This window comes from Macrosteles quadrilineatus, unplaced genomic scaffold, assembly GCF_028750875.1.
Source record: "Macrosteles quadrilineatus isolate MER2022 unplaced genomic scaffold, UCM_ALF_1.0 Scaffold_6__1_contigs__length_79288215, whole genome shotgun sequence".
Classification (NCBI taxonomy): domain Eukaryota; kingdom Metazoa; phylum Arthropoda; class Insecta; order Hemiptera; family Cicadellidae; genus Macrosteles; species Macrosteles quadrilineatus.
In genome coordinates this window covers 77,807,961-77,829,803 of record NW_026542599.1, presented here as the reverse complement: position 1 = coordinate 77,829,803, position 21,843 = coordinate 77,807,961, and the positions used below count along the sequence as shown (strand labels likewise).

The following is a 21,843-nucleotide window of genomic DNA, read 5'->3' as shown; positions in this document are numbered from 1 at the left end:
TCATGCAGTTTATCCAGAAATAAAGAAACATTACCTGAGGGTGGTCTGTAGAAGTTTACAATCACTGTTTTGTACTTAACGATGTACACCGCTGAGGCTTCAAACGTGAGTTCTTCCACTAATATACTCAAATTTAACTTATCATAAATTATAAAGTCTAGGTTCTCTTTTACAAGTATAGCAGACCCACCATGTTTAGACATTGATCTAGCAAAAGAGGTTGCAACTAAGTAGCCTCTTAGGCTTAAGCTATTAATATCATTTTGCGAGACCCAGTGTTCAGTCAAACAAATCACATCCACACTACTGTCATACCCAAGCAATCGTAGATAATCTAGTTTGTTGGTAATAGATTGAATATTCCACAGGAGGATGTTTAATTTTTTAGCTGACCTAGATAGTGTTTTATTAGATGACTGGGGCAAGCAAATGTTAGAGGAGTTCCCAATCGCTTTGTTATGCGAAGAGAGTTGTGTGTCAGAGTTATCTGACACTTCAGACTCTACGTTAAATCTACAGAGTCGGGGGGAGTTTCTAAAAAATTTTCCTGGTGCTTAACAGTGCTTGTTGCTTTTTTAGCAAACCTGAAGGCATTTATATATGCCCCAGTAGGCCAGAACTCAGGCAAATATATTTTGTCCCACAAGTGAGCAGGAACCCCTACCTTAAATGTTCGATAGCCTGGGAATCTGTTCCTCATTTGTGTGACTTTATAATCACCACTAATTTCATCACTTATATATTTATTAACTGTGTCACAGTCAACGTCTGTAGCCAGCCTTGAGATAAATAAATACCTGTATTTGTTGACAGTTTGTTGCTAGTATTGGCAGAACCTGTGATAGAATTTTCGTTATTAAAATGTTGTTTTCCAGAACTTTGTATTTGTTTGTACACCTTAAGACCATTAGTGTTAACTGCACTTGTACTTGTTGTAGTTGGTAGGTTAGGGTTATGTTTATACGGTTTTGACAGTTCAGTTTGACGTTTTCCACCATTCCTCTTCACTGATGTTTTTTGTTTGGCAGGCGTAACAGTTTCACTGTTTCGCTTGTCTACTACAGGAGCAGACGTCGCAGGAAAACTAGCAGAACTTTTGGCGGCAGACGACACGGGCAAAGTAGTCGAATTATTGACAGACTGATGACAACTACTATCAGGGTTTATAATATAAACCCCTTTGCAACCTTTTTTTTATTTTTAAATTTAAATATTTTTTAATTTAACATTTTGAGAAATTTTAAAATAAATAAAGTTAAATTTAAAAAATTAAACAAAAAATTAATTTTTTGTTTTAGTGTAAAAATTTTTTAAATTAAAAATTTTTTAAATTAAATATTTCTTAACATTGTTGAAATTTTTTAAATTTTAATATTTAAAAAATTATAATTTTATTAAAATTTTTTAACTAGAAAATTAAATAGTTTTTTAAATCTCGTTTTGAAAATATCCTGTCAGTATTTCAATCCCGCCCGAAGCTTCGGGTCTTGTCCATCACTAGCTGACACTATTGTGTCGTCTGCAATTATTTGGATTGCCTAATAGTAGATATTCAAGCAGTATTGGGTTTTTTTTTTTCTTTTTTGGTTTTGACTTTGGCTAAATTATGGTCACATCGTGTTGAAAGACACAAAAAGTTACAACAAAACTCGTGAGAAATCATAAAAAATATATAAAATCCTATCCACCCCTCTGATCAAAGGCAGGTGATTTTACAGACCAGAGGTGGAATGAAACAGTTCTGACTGAGCTCCTGCAATACTACCAATATCGATGTTTTGATGAATCAAGAATCTAAATCACTCTACTTTATTTCAATTCAATAACCCTTTAGATTAAATAGTTAAATGCAAACACTTACCGGTGTGGACTGGTAACGGAGGAAGGAACATTTTCCAGTCCATGGTCGTAGAGTATATTTGAGACATTTCACTCCTGATACTATCAGTGATCTCAACGTGATTCTCTATCTCTCTCAAGGCCGTCTCCTGGTTGAGGTCAACGTCTCCTTCGTATCCATAGATCAAGTAGAACATGTACTTGTGTAGCACTTGCATCCGCATATATTTAGGCTTGAAGCCGTACATTCGGCCCAGGCGCTGAAAACATTGATAAATCTCAATTTTTGAATGCCTATACAGTGTTGAGTGAAAAACTAATACGTTTTTTTTTTTTCATTTAATTCAAGTAATATCATATATAAAACATACCCCCTTAATAGATTTCTCATCCTAATGGAACAGCTGAAGCCAATTTTATTGTTAGTTCTGTACGGTGCACTGCAGAGGTCAGGTTTTATTTACAATTTGTTTCTTGTTATTTCATTTAAAAACCTCATTTAGCCAAATAAAACAATCTCATCATATACAATAATCTGTCCCCTAGTTTATACATCTCAACAGTAAAACACAAATCAAACAACAAATACAAATAATAGAAACAAAAATTTGTCGTCACTAGCGATCAGTGTCACCAGACATGAATTAGACACAAAAAATAAGCTTTAAAATTTACAATGGGATTAGAAGTCAGTCTACTTGTGTTGGTGAGTCTGTGGTATCTAGGTTTAAAAAGCATGCTCATTGAAATTAAGTAGAAAATTGTGTTTAACCTTACTAAAAGAGGCAGTGAAATTTCGAGTGAAGGATCATGTACAGTGTCGTGTTTTGTGGCAGGGTGGAGTTTACCATTCCAGGAATAGGATACGCAATATGAATAGGATTACAGGAATAGGTAATCAATCATATTCTTAAAATATCGAAAACCCTTGTGCTCTATGTTACATCCTACTTCTGACTTACAAAGTTATACTTGAGATTGAAGTTTTCAATGTTGCACGAGGGAGGAACATCGGCATACAAACTTTCCCCCTCTGGTTGTTTGGGGGGAGGTGGTTGCGGCTGAACTGGTTTCTTCAGACGTGACTTCTTCCTTAGAGCTTCTCTGCCCAGAATGTGGAATTTCATTTTAGCTTGATCTATGGCGGATTGAATGACAGAGTGGTCTGTAAAGCACATCAAGCGTTAGTGGTCATATGAACGATCTTATAATATCGTAAAAAATAATAATTAACAGTAATATTCGCAAAATTTTTTAAAGGCATAATTTTATATGATAGGAGACACAAGTACAGTAAGCGTACGACTTGTTTGCTAGCAGTGTGTGCAGGAGGAGAGCGGTACCAATCTTCCACCACAGCCAAAGTTTCTGTGGCATTGGTCGGACTACGCTTTCTAAAAACATTTGTCTTAGTACATATAATTATGGAAACTTTTTGCTTATTTTCATATCATGTACAATAAATAACACCTCAAAATATTGGGCGATTTTCCGAACACCCTGTAAAACGGTCATTTATTTTATATCCCTAAGTTGTTAAAATGAAAGTCCGTCTCTTAGTGTCGTAAAGTATTTTCTGACAATATTTTATGACCGGGAGAGTATTGTATTCTATCGTGTTCTATCGACTGTCAGTTTATTGGACTGTGTTGTGGAAGTTGAGTAATTATTGAGTGATTGTAAAGCCGTGGGTTAAAAAAGTGTTACGCTAACTTAGATTAATATCAAGGCAACCGCCTGTAAAAAAGGGCAAACCATTCACAGTGAAGCGAGGGAAATTATAAGACTAACAGGCACCGTGCCGTAGTTGGTGTTATGCATCCGCTGGGAGTAGAAGTAGTATAGACAGCATTTTCAGGGCGACTAGTAGCAGATCGCCAAGCTCCATACTGTGGTGGGGGCCCCCCCTGGCAGTGGAGGCGGTGGAGGGGCCACGCGGAAACAATTTGTGCGCTTACAATAACTCCCTTGAATAGAGTCAGTTTTTAGACAGCACACAACTGGACCCGCATGTCCAGGAACATTAAGCTTTCAAAACATTATCCTGACCAAAGAAATAATTGGTTATTGCATAAGGCAGATTTTAGTAACAAAGCCAGACAAGGACTTCCACTACATTCTACACATACCCTTCACTCACATTCAGGTGAAACTACAATGTATTGTAAAATTATGTCAAAGATTTCCATGAAATAATTTTGGAAGCAAATTTTTAACACAAAACAACGGTTAAATCATTGAGTTTCACAGTAAAAAGGCTACTATATAAAAGGTTACTATATAAAGAAAGGCTACTATAAAAGGGTACCATTATCAACTGAAGGATGGCAGATAAATACAAGTGTTTTCTGTTTATCATATCCTTTCAGTGAAACTTGTAAATGTTTCACATGTCCTTCCAAGGCCAACTTGCGGATAATCCTCTGTAAGGACTTCTTGTCCATCCTTACATCTAATCCTTCTTTTGTTTCTTCCTCAAGGATCATCTAGAACAGTAAAATTTACATTTTCAGTTCTGCGAATTAGCAATCCTGCAAAAAATACTGTCCATACGATAATGTTAAATCTTTATGAATTAACTGTAACCACAGATATTTAATAAGACATTGAAGTAATATTCAGATAAGGGTATCAATTCCGAGGCTTTAACCTAATCCAATCTCGGTATTTCAGGATTTGTCTAAGCACTTCATAATTCATACTTCATAATCCTATAAGTTTTTTTTTAATCAAACTGTCAATTTTAAATCTCAGTTCATCCAGTTGTTGCTTGACCCTACAGAACTTAGTATTTGTGTCAAAAAACCTAGACACAAGAAAAAGTACTACTAAATAAATCTCTGCAACCGAAGGTTGTAAGCTATTATCAAAGTTATACAAAAACAAATGCAGAATATTGATCTTGATAATTTTGATGGTTCAAAACTGGACACAGCTGTCCTTGATCATTGGGCTTTTAACAATCAGTCCTGGCTATAGGAACTATAGGAGAATAAAAAAAATATAGGACTTGAAGTAAGTGCAGAGAAATCAAGATATCAAAGTGGGAAGAATTCAAATGAGGATGATGGACAGTTAAATGTTAACAACCTGACCTATGAGCAAGTATTGGAATTCAAGTCCCTGGGAATTGCAGGTAATTCCTTAATTCTATAAACGAAAGAGAGAATGACATGGAAAAGAGACTGATTAGTGACTGCCGCAACTAACTGCTTTCAAAGCATGTCTATAATCTTGGAATCCAAATGACTATAAAATCCAAAATAATAAGAATCTATGAAACCATAAGTGAGTCAGTAGTTTTGTATGGATCAGAGGCCTGGCCCCTAACCAAACAAAGTGAAATAGATTAATAATTGCCTTTGAGAACAAAATATTAAGAAAGATTTTCGGGCCTATAAAAGAAAATTAAATATGGCGGATCAGAAAAACCATTGAGTTTCGAGAACTTAATGAAGTCCCAGATATAGTAGCTATTGTTAAGAGAGGAAGATTTGTTTTGAGCCGGACACATAGTCTTTTGAAGTTAGCTACTCATGGACATCTAGAACACCTAAACTACGGTGGGGTGACCAGGTTCGGAAAGACCTTCAACGGATGGAGACATTAATTGACCAAGCAGCCAGACAGATAACAGTGTTAGATAAGTGAGGCTATAGTAACAGAGAGTTTGATCAGTAACAAAGCTACACAAGGCATCCCATTACATTCTACAATCATACTTCACTCATACTTGGGGTAAAATACACCCAGTCGTGTCCCCACCTCAACTGTTTAATAAAATTGATTGGAAAACTAGAAACAACTTACTTTTTGCAGTTTACTCGCATCGAAAATGACTTTCTGTTTGTGTACTGCCTCCATGATCAAGTTTGTGCGTTTCAACATCCTGAACGTGACGCTGGTGCTTTCCAACCCAGGTATGGTGGTTGGTAGAGCTAAAGGTTTGGCAGTGCTGAAACAATTTTATTTTATTTTAGTACTAATTCAGAACTAATTGTAGTTTTCATATTGTAAACAGACTTCCATGGGTTGGCTTTTAATCTCCAACTTGAAGTTTACTTAACTCAAAACACCTAAGAAAATTCTGGCTCGCAGGTAAATTTTTGGGTGTGGCAGATTTGTATTTCCTTATATGGCTATGCAAGTACAACATGAATACAGTGTTTAAATACACTAAATACAGTAAGGTGCCACAAACTTGGAGATCTGGTTTTCTTAGGGAACCCGCAAAGAATGTGTACATGAGTGGTACAAAACTCTACACTGGTGTTATTTACAACCTTGAATATTTCTTTTTGTCTATACAAATTAGTAGGAACAGATAAGATAATAAACGGTTGTAAGCTTTTAACATCAATGACCTGTTGAAAACAGTCATTACATAAAAAAATACTGCTCAATGAATAAAGATCGATTGATATTTAATATTCAACTGCAAGTAAAACTGTTATTTCTAAAAAACTTCTTACAGTGATCTTCCACAGGTATAGCTGCTCTTGATTTCTACAGTTACATTTGAGGTAAACGCTTCATCTGTTGGTCCAGGACTTTCGACTTTAGCTGGTACCTGAAAAAAATTGAATTGAAATTACAAAAACAATGGCAATCCTAAGTGTGTTTACTACTTACTAAAGAATAAAATCATATTCAAAATAATGAAATTTAATAATAGGCGATTTTATTGCCAGGATAGTGAAAACAAGGAAAGCCGCCTAAAAGCCTAAAATGGAGTTGAAAAGCCACATACCATCACTGCTGTGTACACCCAACCACAACTGGTTGCCATCAAGCCTCTCAAAGCCTATGATTGTGCTTTGAAGGTTTTTTCAATGTAAAATAAACTCCTTAGCACTTAGCCAGATTATTGAATGTGTCAGATTTTTGGGGTGTTACTGTAGTACACCACTTCCAGAGACTGGAGAGCCTCATTAACCGAAACTAATTAAACCGGACCCTATTCATGTGACCAAATTGTTTGGACTAGCCAGGATTGCAAATCACAAACATTCAAATTAAGTCTTTTATTAACAGTAGGCCTAGATTTTATTGTATTTACTGTATTTTACTGTAGATTTTATATTGTACTGTAAAGCCCCTGTACTACTAGCGGGGTGTGCTAGCGAATTAGCACGCTACTAGCGGGATGTGAAATTAGCACGCTACCGGGATGTGCTAGCGAATTAGCTGCTAGCAAACTAGCCATGTGCAAACGGGTTTTAAAAGATCATCATCAAGGGCATTATTGATGATTATTAAGGGCTATTAATAATTGGATGCTTGGATGCATTTGTGAGGTAGTTATTCAAAATTCCTCAGAATTTTACAAAAATCATAAGCTTTTCCGAGTCATCAAAATTCACAAATTTCCTAGTTTCTTGGTTTAACAACCTGGTTAGCTAGAGCAACATGTGTTTTTTTTTAAATGCAAATACAGTAACTTACCCCCCCCCCCCTCCTCCACCACCGAGGTGATGCACATTAGCTGGTTGTTCTATTTACCGAGGCTTAGATTGGCAGGACTCTGGTGTATTTTAATTTTTCTCGAATAGTCTTTTAACAGAAACTTTTTTCACATAACATACTATACAACCTAATCACAATATTTTGAAAATACAACAAATTTATTCCTACCTTCTTAGCACTTTCTATTTTCGCCTTCTTCTCTGGTACAGGCTCACTGGTTTTTTCCTCATCCAATTTACCTTTGCGTTTCCTAGTTCGTTTTATCTTCACCCTGATTTTCTCGGAAGCAGGTGGATTGTTCTCCAAAGGCAGTGATTCTGTTACGTCCACTGTTATAGATTCCCTCTGTTCACTACTCACTTCCCTCACATCCACTTCACTCGGAATGTCAGTAGCTTTTGATGTTGAAGGTGAGGGCAGTGCTTCCTTCTTCTTTTTCTTCCCTTTCTCCCTCTTCTCTGAGTTGGACGTTTGTTTACCACTCGATTGATTCTTTGAGCAAGAAGGTTGAGCATCTTCTGTTGTCTTGCTTTCGCTGACTAGTTTGATCAATTTGTCTTTCTCCTCAATCATTTGTTTCTTGATGTCAGAACATTTGTCAAATATCTTCAAGGCAAACCTGAAATTAAAATGTATTCAAATAAAGAAGAAAAACACCTAATATACACTGTGAGCTTAATATAATAGCTATCAGAAGCAAGACGTGCAAAAAAAACACAAAATCATTTGTGTTTTTGTGCCAGGGTGGAAGGTTTCCAAAACATCATTTTTAAGAAGGATCAATAAAAAAAGAATATTTATTTGTTTTATTTGGAGAAAGATACAAATAAAATTCCTTAAATTTGGTCAGCAAATAAAGAGTAAACTTATACTCTGGCTATTAAAATAATCCATCTGGCTATTAACTCGACCCAATCTTTGTCCCTTGAAAAAGCACCAAATGTCCAAATATTTAAATATTTACGCTCAATCAAAAATCAAAGACTATTACTGCACAGCATCACAGATAAAATAACAAATGCTCCTTCATTGATACTTTGAAAAGCATATTTGGTAGCATATAGAGTGTTTGATTTTTTCCTCAAAGAGATTGCTGGATTCCAAGCGAGGTTGTTTCTGGACCCACATTCCATTTCCCTTTGGGCTTTGAATTACAATGATGCTAACAAAAAGATCAACACTAAACAGTAATATGACCAAGGTTTGGAACGTTTCCTTCATAAAGTAAAAAAGTGCTGTTGGCGTAGAAATGGACACAAAAATCATAAAAAAACATTGTTAATCTTAGGTTCTATGGTCTGACAACAGCTTGTTAAATTAGAGAAAAATCAGGCACTTTAGGAACGCCACTTTGTACTGGTAACTTCCAGCCCCTTGTTCCTGCAAAGTACTGGACTAGTGCCAGACATTTAAATCATAATTAGAAAAATTCAAACTTTCATTAGATTTACGGATCTGGAAGCTAATTTCCATCTCAGATGCCAAAATCAATCCCTCAACTAACAAGCGAAATCCATAAAAAGTACCTTATCTTAACAAGAAATCATTTCTCTGACTTACTTGGCTGTTCGTTGACGTCCCTCGTCCTTCATGAACATGGTGACCTTGTTGCTCTTGGTGAGGTTGCGTACGATCATGCGAGAAGCCAGTTTGGACGCGCCCAACGATTCGCCCATCTGCACCTGAGTGACACCTTCAGGCCCAGCCGCCTCCAGTATCTTGTATGCCTGCGCCATCACTGTGCGATCAAGTAGGCGGTGGCCTTCGTCCAATAGACCTGTTCAGTGTCACATTAAATATCTTTAGTTGCTTTAGCAATTGACGATTGCAAAATTTCCGTTAATAGAACCTTTAAAAAACTTTATGTTTTGTAAGTACATATGGTTCTTATATGGGTTACTGGCTTAAAGAATAACATGAATAAAATTTTGAAATATAAAATATATTAGAGGTGTTCCTTCTTATCTTGAAATTCAAACTTGAACACACGTTAAGACAATTTTTTTAATAATGGCAATTTATCTAATTTTTATGAACCAAACTATTATACAACTCAAAGAAAGTGAAAATACATTGAAATTAAGATGGTCCTGCCTGATAATATTTACTAAAATATTTCCTTAAAAAAAAATTTGCCAAACTTGATCAAATTATATCATACTTCTTCCTGTACCGTATTCTTAAACAAGCAAACTTCAACAGTTTAATTATTCTCCATAAGAATAACAAAACAATACATAACCATTGAGCCTACAACAACGCTTTAAGATAGTACTATTAAATTATTTGTTAATTAAAATCTACAAAATAGCTCAAAGAAAATTGTATAAAATATTTCTGAAAAAATAAAAATAAATATTTCAACTATAATAAGTGTAACCGCTTTCTAGAAACACTACAATTTTTGAACTTTACTAAACACAATCCCCATAGTGTTGTTCATGATAAAATCCCGACATACCACATTTATCATCATCTTCGTCATCATATATGTCGTCATACTTCTGCCAAACGTCTTTAGGATCTGTGGAAGGGTCTATGAGACAGAAAACTCTGACAGATCGCTCCTTATTTAGTCCTTTATATTTCCATTCAGACTCTGAAGCCTCTGGATACATAACTCTGTGAAGTACCTGAAATTTACACAAAATTAATGATTTTAAAACGCTTTAATTAGTTCGCTTTCTTGTCTGTTTGGTATAAATTTTGCAATGAATCGTAAACTACCTTCCCGATGAGCTAAACGATTAGCAAAACATGTCATCAATGATCACTCTAAGGAACTGTGTTAACTTTTTTTAAGGAGGTTGGCAACTTCTTTTAACTTGCATTTGCCCGTCCACATAGACCATCACTGTCCGTGCGTGGAACGTATCCAGTAAAGCAAGGGGTGAGCCTGAGCCGGTACAGTACGAAGGTGAACTGTACTGATAAAATGTTAACGACAGTGACCAGGATCCAAACTCATGACATCGCTGCCTTGGGCCCGAAGTCCGTGACGCTACAGACTGATCCACCGACTCACTAAGTTGAGATAGTTACTGTAGTTTGTTATTTATAAATACTTAAAATTACATAACAGCAAACTTACCACATCTGACTTGATGAACTTTTGAAAGTTGGGGGTTTTGCTGAGTTTTTTCAGAGTATCTTCAATATTAAGTTTTGTACGTAGCACATTATGTTCTTCCATGTGGTTTGGTTTGTTCTTCAAATAGGCCACAACTTTCTCAGTCATAGTCAGAGTTTTCGGCCGTCGCTCCACAAAAAACCTGGGTAGATGAAGCAGTAGCCCACTGGTGTTTTGAGTGCCCAACTTTTGATGGAACATCTAAAAAAAGCAATTTGTATATTCACTGTATCACTGTGAGAAAATAGTATTCCAGTCAAAATATTATAATCCAAAAAAAAATTAAGATTGTAATAAAGTTATAATAAGCCTAGACGTTATATAATGTACATATATTACTTTGTTACTTATTAAAATGTTGTTCTGCGTTCACAAAATTTAGGTTTAAGGGGAAGTTTCTCTACTACTTCTTTTTTTTGGCGCACCTGATTTATATTTGGGCAAACCTCAGCTGTTGAGCTTTTTATTTTTTAAAGTTGATTCAAGTGGAGGGGATAGATTTGTTCCTCTTTGCATAAATTTTGTGAATTTCACCGCTTCGCACATTCCGGAACGTCAAACGGGCCATGGCGCCAGGAGCTAGGAACGTTCCAGAACGTCGCCGTTCATTGACGTTTAATGTTAAAATGGATCAGTCAGCTTTTCACGAGCGTCCTATATTTCTTTGCAGCTCATGGGGACGTACTTTTCTGTCAATAAAAAATATAGGTAGTTTCCGAAAATCACCACCAGGGTCGTTTAGAACAGGGCTTTGTCTTACTCTCTCCTGCTAGATAGCGACACTACTTTACCGACTGCAACCTGGGTAGTGCTGCTATCTATCAGAATCACTTAGTACTATGTCCAAAGCCAGTTTTATTGCAGAACATTGCCATCCAGTACAACTACTGTTGTTTTTACTGTAATTCAGTGTATCGGCAGCAATGTTTACACAGCGGCGAGCGTTAGTTCAGCTCCCGGCGCCGTCCCGGCATCTAGCGGTCAGCAGCAAACGTGTTAAGTAGCCTTTTCAATTCAGTTTAAGAATTGAAAAGATTCACTAAGCTATACCACATTTGTTTACTTAGGCCTATTTAACCAACATTGTTTTTTTTTTTTTTTTTTTACAACACTTGTAACAGTAGCGGACCAATGAGGTTCAAGGATTGAATATAATTCTGTGCCCAACTCCGACGATGCACAGTGAACTCATCAACCGAATAGAACACCTGATTTTTCAAGTTACGTTTCAGTTTCATTTTGAATAGATGGGAACTTTCCAAACTTGTAAGCCTGTTTACAGCACCTGTTTGGTGATTAGCCGGTGCTTGTGGAGGACTTTTCGCAGATAGAAGATTGCTTTTGCATCTTCCCCAACAATCTGCAGACTGTCTCGACCCTGAGTGATTTCTCCGAGGTAGCGACTGCGGCCCACCCTCTCCAGGACGATGTACTGCATAGGAGTCAGCTCTAGGTTAGGGTTCACGTCGGGGTTCTGTAAAGCCCTGCGTCTAGCAGCAGCAGAAGCGACTGCTACCAGCCTGTGGCCCCATCTGTGGAAAACAAATGTGATGTAGCCTTGAACGTCAACCACTCTGAGACAACTGGCTTCCAATTAATCATCCCCTGTTTTTAGGAGTAAAAAATTAAAAAATGAATAGTAAAGTATCTATATAAAAAAAATTAGAGTTTTGTCTGTACATTGCTCAAAATTATATACTTTTAGGTTATTTTTACGTTTTATACATTAAAGAAGCAGAAACGAGTCTTATCTCAATTTCTGTCTGTCTGTCTGTCCCTTTGTCTGTAACACTCAAGATGGCATTTTACGCAATCTTCTCCGTGAAAACCAGAGTACATATCAAGATCCAAGTCATTTTAATGTATTCACTGGATTGGCGAGAGTGTCTTTAGTGATTTAAATATAGCCTCACTACTTTGTAAATAAAATTACGGACGTTCAAAATTGCAGTTTTGTGCGATTTTTGTCAAATTTTCGTTCAATTTTTATCACATAATCGTCTATGAAATAACGAACAGCTGTTCGGATCAAGATTATTTTTTCTAGCTGTCAATGACATGTTTACAAATGTTGTTTACAAATACCGCAACTATTTCGAATCACGTTTTGAAAGCAAATCCCAACCAAGTGAGATTAAAAACGTTTTTCTTACAGAACGGATTTAATTAATCGCAAGTGCAATAATATAGTCTAATAGTGTAACCGTAAATGAAATTAAATAACTAGACATCGTCCAAATCGGAACCAGAAATTCTTTGAGTATAAAATGTTTCTTGAGTTTTGACAACCAGAAAGAAGAAGACCTTGAATCAGTGTTGTATAGGGCTGTGACACTGAAATGATCGTCGCCAATAGCTTACAAAAAAGGTTTCCACTCATTGACGGCGCTTCAATGGCGATTGTGTAAAGTGTAAAGTAAAAAATCACAACTGCAGTGGGTGATTGTAACAGAGGTTTAACAGAGGAAGTGCTAAACTCGCTTTTCCAATGTGTCACTTTCTGTTTCTACTCACCGTGTGATGCAATCGCTGGACCATACAGCCAATAGGCCCATAGCTCATATCTTGGGTACGTAAGCCTACATATTTATTCATAACAACCTTTTTGACGACGATCCTTGATACCGGTACTTTTCCATAGAATACATGGACTACCTACTTAAAAAATAAAATTACAAATGACCAAACCCCCAACATTGTGTGATTTTCGTCACATTTCCTTCTAATGTTGATAGATATACTAATCATTGTTTAGAGAATGCGTAATCTATTAAATAACAAAAAGTTGTTTGGGTAAGGTTGCTTCTTTTTCAAACTGACACCGATAAGTTTACGCTATAACTTTTTACGAGAAAATCCAAAAGCAAGAGATCAATAACCTCGGGACTAGATATTAATGTATTTAATTGGTCCGATTTACTGTAATTCTTAGGTAGGTTCTTACGTAGGTACTGGTTCTTTTCCTTAGAACCGGTAGTTTACAAATTAGATATCGTTGGTGTTGCACCTTATTTATTAGAGCCGTCCGTATTCAATTTAAGTGATGTCTTAACTCTGTATAAGTTTTGCTTTTTCTGCCTGGATTCCAAATCTTAGCTTACCCGGTATGCTAAGAAAATGATAACCTATTTGAGTAAAACATTTGTTGGGCAAACCATCATGAATTGTTTACGCCTTTATATTGTTTATGTATCAATAGTTCGTGGCCTTTGTTGGATTGTTGTATTGTGTTGTTTTGTTGTATGTTGGTAACGCATTAATGTCCTTATTTCTCAGTGTTTCACGGAATGGACAAGAGCACCTTTGATACTGAAAATGTCAACCGGAATAAAGTGTTAAATGGTGAGGTTGAGGTAGTACTTTAAATACGTTTAAGTTAACCGATGTGGAAAGTAACTTTCAATTATAGGCCTACTTTAGGGCTACGCTTCATGGATCTATAAAACATTTTTAAGTTTAATCATTGGACATATGGACCAACACGATCCGGGTGACATTTAATTGCGAAGCATTTATTTTGGCTTGAACTGTCAGATACTGTATTTGCGAAGGTTTATATATAATAGTTTTGCCAGCATATCTGCAAATATGCAAACTAATTGCTGTTCTTAATCTTAATAGGTTTCAACTGACTACTATAAGATCCCCGTGCGTAGAACGGGCACACAGCTAGTAATTAAATAATTCATGTTGACTTTAAAATCAAAACTGGTACGAGAGACACAAAACCTTACACTATTTACACAAAACATTAGAATATGTTCACTGTCACTAACAGCATTTTCAATCAAGAAAGAGAGAGTTTACAGTACTTGGTATTATACAGAGGCCACCCTTATTCAGCGTGCTGTATAAGTAAGTATGACTCATCTGGGATCTTTCAATTCATAACAAAACGAGGAAGTCCTACAAACATATTTGTGATAACCCAGCCTAACATAACCGCCGCACCAGGCTGTAAAATAAGCTGCATCCGTATAATACCAAAGCGCCATATTTTCTTCAGGTCCCTTTCTTCCTTAGTTAAAAATTCTGTCAGTGACAGTGAAATATTGTAATGTTTTGTTTGCAGTGTCAAGTTTTATATCTCTTGTGCCAGTTTGGACTCTTTCCCATTCAGGTGTCACGATTGTGACAGAAATTATATTTTATTTTCATAGGTAATAAGGAAATAGAATTGAATGTTAATACAAATCCTGGAAAACTAGAAGAAACCGGTTTACTTAGTTCAAGTCGATGCCAGCATTGATAACTGCAAACGCGCAGTCTGGCGGCAAGTTTTCGAGACTAGGCTGAGGGTAGCAATGATTCATAGTTTGGAAGAGAACCACGTTGTTTCAATCTCATTTTGAGTAGTCGTGGCCGACAGTCAACTTGGTCCCTCGATTTGGAGGTATGTAATGCAAATAATTAACCAATTTATGTTTTATGGTTATTCCAGGAAAAATCAGTACAACTTCAATTTGTAAATATATAGCTAAGCATTTTTTTGGTAAACCAATTAATAATTTTTACTTAAATTTTGATAGACATGAAGATTGAACACCACGTGTTTTTGCCTCAGGTTTCAACGAGTGTTAAAAAATTGTTTTAGCTTTGTATCTTAAAAGGGATTAAATTTAAATAGCATTGTGTCAATCTAAATGAGTTTTTTAACTATCAATAACTGTTCAGAGAGAATATTTTGATTAAATTTGTTTTTTTTTAAGGTAAAATTAGGTTGGTTTCAGAGTCATGTTCTAGTTGAACCGACAGGATTTTAATATTGTTTTAATTTGGGGTAGTTATTAAGGATTTGTCTAAACAGTTATTTATTTTGACATGGAAGAAGGATATGTTTAATAGAGGTTATTTGTGTTTTATTAAAATGTCACAGTAAACTTATTTAGTAATTCGTTAAAGAATAAAGATGTATTAGACACATGTTTGAGACAGCTAATTTAAAATTACTTTGTGGTCAATTTTATTATTATGTAAATTCAGTAAGATTTGTGTTAAAGGGTAATATGTTAAAATATTTTATATTTTGTACTTACAAATGATTTTATTTAGGGGGTTATTTCAAATGTTTATCAATGAGAACAGAATGAGATTTATTAGTATTCTATGTTTAAATTTATTGTGAAGAAACTAGATTTCAGAAACAATTTGTGGGAAATTAACTTTGCTGGATAGATGTGTGAAAGTATGTGTAACTAGACTAAAATAAAGATAATAAAGAAGGGATCCATAGTACGAATTTGGAACATGTCCTAGGGTTCAAGTCTCAGAGTTAAACATCGTCGGAGAGTACACCATCGCCTATCTGTTGTCTGGAGGTGTCTGGACCAGTATCACCTTCTTGGAGGCCTAACAACCGTCTGGGACAATCTGTTTGCAAACCATGGACGTCTTCTCACCAGTAGACTGTCTCCGGTACAGATCATCTCACTGAAGGAGGTGAATGACCAAGGATTGAAGACAGCGTTCGTGAAGTGATGAGTACCCTTCACCATGTTACACATCAATATTTTCAAAATTTATGATTAGGCCTATATTTGAGTTGAAAAGTAGGAAGTATGGACTTTGGAGAGGACAAGAAGTGTTAGGGGATTTTTATATAAGGTTTGATCGATCAAAGAAAGGGGAGGGCACAGTGGCGTAACAGAAGGGCCCGCAAGGCCCGCGATGCGGGGGGGCCCGGGAGCTGAGGGGGCCCGCGAACCGGTGAGCGGGAAACGGCGAGCAGAGAGGCCCGTGAGACGAGTGGGGGCCGAAAAATTGGAGTTCATTCTTATTTAAATGTATTATAAATCATTCAATAATTGTATTGAACAAGTAATAACATTGATGTTATTAATAATTTGTTGTTATCAGTTACCGTATCGTTTAATTTCGTTAGGCCTCTTCAGTGATAACGAACTAGGGTAACAAATTTAAAGTGCTTATGGGTTTTTGATTATTATGCAATCTTACTTTCGTCACCGAGAAATATTTTACTTCTCGGTGATTTTGTACACTGCTTAAGTCGTCTGCAAACATTTTGTTACTTTGGAGCCTGTAGTTATGAACGTTGGATGGGGCTTTTAATATTGTATTATTTTACATTTTAGTTTTGTCCTAATATTGATTGTATTTTGTTAAATACAATATACTGGTACTCTGCTGACTGTGTTTGTTAGCCCATATCTTATTTTACCTCACAATTAACCAATACTAAAGACATTTGTTGTAAGATAAACACTTACAACATAATAAGACGCTTGAAATCCATACAAAGATAAAATAAAAAATGCAATAGGCTATTTTAGCCTGTGATAAAAGTACGTTAATCTATTAAATTACCCAGCTTTTAGTGTATGAGATAATTATAACCAAAGATTAAACTAACCTAATAAATTAACACTTTCTCATCCTTCATTCATATTTGGGTTAAAATATGCACATAGTGGCGTCCCCATCTTAAATAATTGATTGATTGCCTTTAATACTTTACTTTGAAATGGTGACCATACCAATGTAGGTATTTTTAAGCCAAGAATTAATGGAGATGAGTGTAGGATGAGTGGCCCAACCTTTTAGTTTTGAAAGGGACTAAGGCCGACATATTCCTTAGACACAGATGTTAATTAATAGCCAATACATCTAAAGGCATCTAAGGGGCCTAAGGGGGTTAATAGGGGAATTCGAACCACATTTTTGCCTTGTAATTAACAAATTGATAACATGTGTGATAAATTAAATGTAAAATTTTTAACCTCCTTGATACAGTATAAACATTCTGATAGACGATGGAAAAAGGGTTTTTTAAATTTGATTTCAAAACTATTTACAATCACTATTCACTATATTGATATAATGATGAAGTGATGTAACACTTTCATCAAACCACGACTGAAATACTTTATACATCCTTTTATGGAACATAGCCCATAATTTAATATTAAAATTTTTAATTTAATATTTTTTTTATTATTTATTTACCACTCTTTTTATGATTAATCTGTTTGCTCATTGTATCGGTGGTCCAAAAATAACTCTGGAGGGAGGGGGAAGGGGGAGGGCGTTTGATTACGGTATGTTGTATCGGTGGTCTAAAAATAACTCATGAGAGGGGGGGCCCAAAAAATAAGTTTGCAGAGGGGCCCGTACAAATTTGTTACGCCACTGGGAGGGCAAAATAAAAAGGAGGGGGGGGGGGGGGTTAGTAATGGTTGTAAATTTTATTTTGGTTAAGTGGAGAAATAGTTTTTGTCAATTTTCTGAGGTGTTTTATCATACTGAACAATTGTTAGTTTTAAGAGTTTATTTCATTATATTGGATTTTTACTGGAATAATACGACTTCTTATTTCAGCATGCCCTTCTTGCCTCCTTTCACAGCACGCTATACTTGATCTTAAATTTAAGTCACTTAGATGTGTCACAGGTAAGCCTGATATCCTCACAAAAAAAAACAAGACTCTTAGAACAACAACAAGTGCTCTATGCTACATCCTTAATTATAAAACAACTGATTAAAATGTTTGACAAATGTTGTAAATCCAATTTCATATATAATTTAAAACGTTAATGTAGTTTGATAATAGACATGTGGGTTAAAACAAAATGTATAAACAATTTTGTGTTATCTGTGTATTTTGAATGTCTATGTAATCTTGGCAAACATTGGACAATGAGCCGGCAGCCAATAGCAAACTATTTAACCTCGTGCTGATGATGATACATAATCAATTTGAAACATGTACAGCAAGATGAATAACTCAACCATTTGACACCAAACAGATGACGTTACAACATAAATCAAACAGATACAGATGTAATGGTTAAATTTTCCAATAGAGTACTATGTAGGCTATAACTTCAAATGGGAAATTAGAAAAAAAATAGGCCTACCTACTAAAATGCCCTGGTTTAAAATTTTATTATTTAATTATTTTTTTTATTTATTTTTTTTTTTTGTTTTAACACCAATTGTATTTGTAAAATTGTTGATAAGGATCTTCTGTTAAGACAGCATTACTTGGAGGTACAGCGACAAATGGCATCATGGTCTGAAAACAACCTGACTTGGGATCAAACATGTAACTATTAAAAAGAATGCATGGAGAGAGAATTTTTCACAAACATAGATAGTGAAGATGTTTAAGTTCAAACCTGAATGTACATATTTTTTCCTCGACAGTAGAGGGTGGGTAAAAGATGACGGGGATATGGAGAAATGTAGATAGATGGTAGATAGAGGAACTGTTGAAGTTCCGTGCCATTGCCGTTTAGTTACAATTTTATCACGGTAAAATCGTGACTATTTCCAATGGTCATGTGGACATCATCGTTGTCTTCCACGATCGTGGAAATGACATTGTCATCACCCCTGGTTGCAATTGAATCTAGGACATCTCCTGCAGTAACGGAAACATTACCATCGTCTACCGCGGTCAAGGAAAATCCTTGACAAATCAGGTTGCATCGTGAGGGGGGGGGGGCATCATAGACTCCAATCAAGGAAACCTTATTGTTGTTATTTGCGATCGCGACAAAATCTGAGTATCATCTGTCGTAAAGGAAACATGATTATAGTCTTCCCCGATCAAGGGAAAATCCTGAACTCCTCTGATAATCCGATCTTTGCAGGGTGGGGCCATGGTCCCAATCCTGAAGGCGACGGACAAGTGGATCTTTGAATCAGGGTGTTTTAACACAGAAATGTTATTTCCATTCAATAGCCTGTAACTAACTTGGACAGTTTTTGGTTATAAGCTCACCTCTTGTCAACTTCTTCATATGATAAGCTCCGTACTTCATCAGTTATGTCTTTTCTTGTGAAGTATGTGGAACATGATCCTATTATACCATTAGCTGGATCTTCAACTTTACAATGAGGATAGATGTTCTTGGGCATGTTTTCCTTAAACATTGTGACAAGTTTTTTAGTAGTAACAAAATAGTAAATTTGTTTACCTACTTAGCCTACTAATTAGGATAAAAGTAGTCAACAGGCTGATAAGTGCTTAGTTCATTCATTCGGTCAAATCTTAATTTATTCTTTACCAACTACAACACAAAATTCTTAATCTGGTGATTAACTTACTGTCTTTTTAAAGCATTTAAAAAAAATGGATGTGTTTTATTACAATATTGCATATTTTGATAGTTTGACAAAAAAATGCATAGTAAATTAATCAAAAGCTATAGGCCTAAACTTAGATTTATCGAATTCACTTTATATTCAATATGCATATTGTTTTGTAAATTAATGGCACCAAGACTAAAACTAAATAGGTAAATATGAATTTACACTAGGCCTACTCAGTGCATAATTTCTAAATATAATCCAAAATACTTTTTATGTTTAAAATCTCCAGAGGCAAAAAACTCCATCCATTCACATTCATTTATGTATGTGCCCGTTAACAACTTGAGTAAAAATTAGGCCTAGGCCTATATGATTTTGATTACATTTGGTAAAAACGTGTAATCCTACTTGTATTTGAACGAGTTAGCGAATCAACATAACCGGACTATGAGAACAGGATTTAGTGGGGGGTTTTTTGGGTTTAAAATACAGTAGATCCTCTTTAATCCGAACCCCTGTTATCCGAACGTCCACTAATCCAAACACCTCATTGCTGTACTCTATACATACGGTAGTACAGTAGTTCTTTATTGTATACTGTATTTATTTTGTATTTTTTGTTCAAATCCATACTATGCAGGTTTGCTGCTACAGGGGTATTATAACAAAAAGATGGTTTAATTACTTACGGGTTCTATTATCATTCCAAGTTCAGGGTCTATGTGTTGGAACCGATCAAAAATAACCAGTGGTGGTCTTGGCTCGGGTAGTTCGTAGAAACAAACCGGTTTGAGTTGTTTGACAGCATCCCACAAGAATGATCTGGCAGACTCATCATTCGGTTTTATCGTAAAAAATGGTCGGTTATTCAGTCTCAACCACAGATCTGTAATGTCACAATGTGCACTTTAATCATGATGCAAATGGATTAAACCATATATAAAAACTAGGCTACATTCTGGAAATGTATTTATTTTGTAAAAAAAAAATAACTAACTTAACTTATAGGCTAACAATGATGATACTGTATATGTTTCTAATAACGTTAGCTAGGCCTATTTGAAATAAAAATTTGTACAGGGCCATCAAAGAAATATATAACAATAAGTAGGTCTAGATAAGTTTAAACAAATGCATGACTACGTCCTCAATGGTTCTACACTGAAGAGAGTGGAAAGGGTACGAGATCTCGGAGTGACAATGACCCCTTCGCTCAACCCTCACGAGCACATTGCCCACATTACAACCAAAGCTAGCTCCCTGCTTGGTTTCATATTCAGATCAACAAGGAATTTCAACTCGCCCTTCACCTTGATCACGCTCTACAAGTCCCTGGTACGCCCGCTGCTGGAGTATGGGTCAATCATCTGGTCTCCCTTCCAGAAGAACCACGTCAGCCAACTGGAGAGCATACAAACCCGCTTCATACGGATGCTTGGACCGAGACTTGGTTTTACCTACCGCACTACCCCGGTTGACGATGTGGAGAAGTCCTTCGATCTTCTGCCTTTGTCACTCCGACGTCATCATGCCGACATATTCATGCTCTACAAGCTGGTTAACGGGTTTGTCGATTGCCCCAACATCCTGAGTGGTATCGACATTACCACGCCCAGAGGCACCCGCTCCAGGACTATATTCAGCAGACGCTTTCTCCCAGCCTACTACTCTTACAACAGCGGAATTAGCCGTCTACTCAAGGCTGGTAGCACGGCGGCTGCTCAACTGGATTTCTTCGGTGAGAAGCCCCTCCGGTTCAAAAAGAAGGTCTCCCTGATCACTTGAGCTACCACACTCCAGCACATCTGCATATTTGTCCTCTCATCGCTGAAACTTGCTGTTCATGTTCTTTGTTGATACTCTTTTTAGTTTATTCTTCTGTTATTAATATTTGTTATTACTTTGTTATTACTATTGTTATCACTATTTGTTATTACTATTGTTATCACTATTTGTTATTACTTGCTATTACTATTTATTATCACTTTGTTATTACCATTGTTATTACTTTTCTAGTTAGTAATATTGCAAATGCCATCTAAATTGTTACACATATTTTGTAAAAAGGTGCAATCCGTTGGGAAATAAATAAATAAATAAATAAATAAATAAACCAGTTTTAGTTAAATCCCTTACACTGAGTCCAAACATACAAGTCTGCAGTATATCATCGACATTGCAAAATGACTCAGAAAAAAAAGCTTGCACAGAACGCTACACTCTTACAGACAAAATTCCTGCCTGATGATGCCTCGGTTTTGGCAGGTTTGGGTTGAAGTTGAAGAAACATTGGGCAGAATTTTGATATATACGACTCTCCCCCAGAAGAATTGATTGTTATACCAGAATTTTAA

General features: G+C 35.9%; 1 protein-coding gene across 1 annotated transcript in view; it reads right to left on the bottom strand.

Moving 5' to 3' along the window:
• Window positions 1-21,843, bottom strand: part of LOC128997657 (general transcription factor 3C polypeptide 1-like) — a 53,821-nt gene that overhangs the window by 28,580 nt on the left and 3,398 nt on the right. Inside the window, exons 2-13 of the mRNA XM_054423296.1 lie at window positions 20,179-20,375; window positions 19,179-19,321; window positions 11,721-11,967; window positions 10,397-10,636; window positions 9,767-9,938; window positions 8,866-9,082; window positions 7,474-7,924; window positions 6,312-6,409; window positions 5,650-5,794; window positions 4,148-4,325; window positions 2,802-3,004; window positions 1,862-2,099 (exon numbers count right to left, since the gene is read on the bottom strand). Of these exons, the coding sequence (XP_054279271.1) occupies window positions 1,862-2,099; window positions 2,802-3,004; window positions 4,148-4,325; window positions 5,650-5,794; window positions 6,312-6,409; window positions 7,474-7,924; window positions 8,866-9,082; window positions 9,767-9,938; window positions 10,397-10,636; window positions 11,721-11,967; window positions 19,179-19,321; window positions 20,179-20,375 (2,529 nt within the window). The remainder of the gene's footprint in view (window positions 1-1,861; window positions 2,100-2,801; window positions 3,005-4,147; window positions 4,326-5,649; window positions 5,795-6,311; window positions 6,410-7,473; window positions 7,925-8,865; window positions 9,083-9,766; window positions 9,939-10,396; window positions 10,637-11,720; window positions 11,968-19,178; window positions 19,322-20,178; window positions 20,376-21,843) is intronic.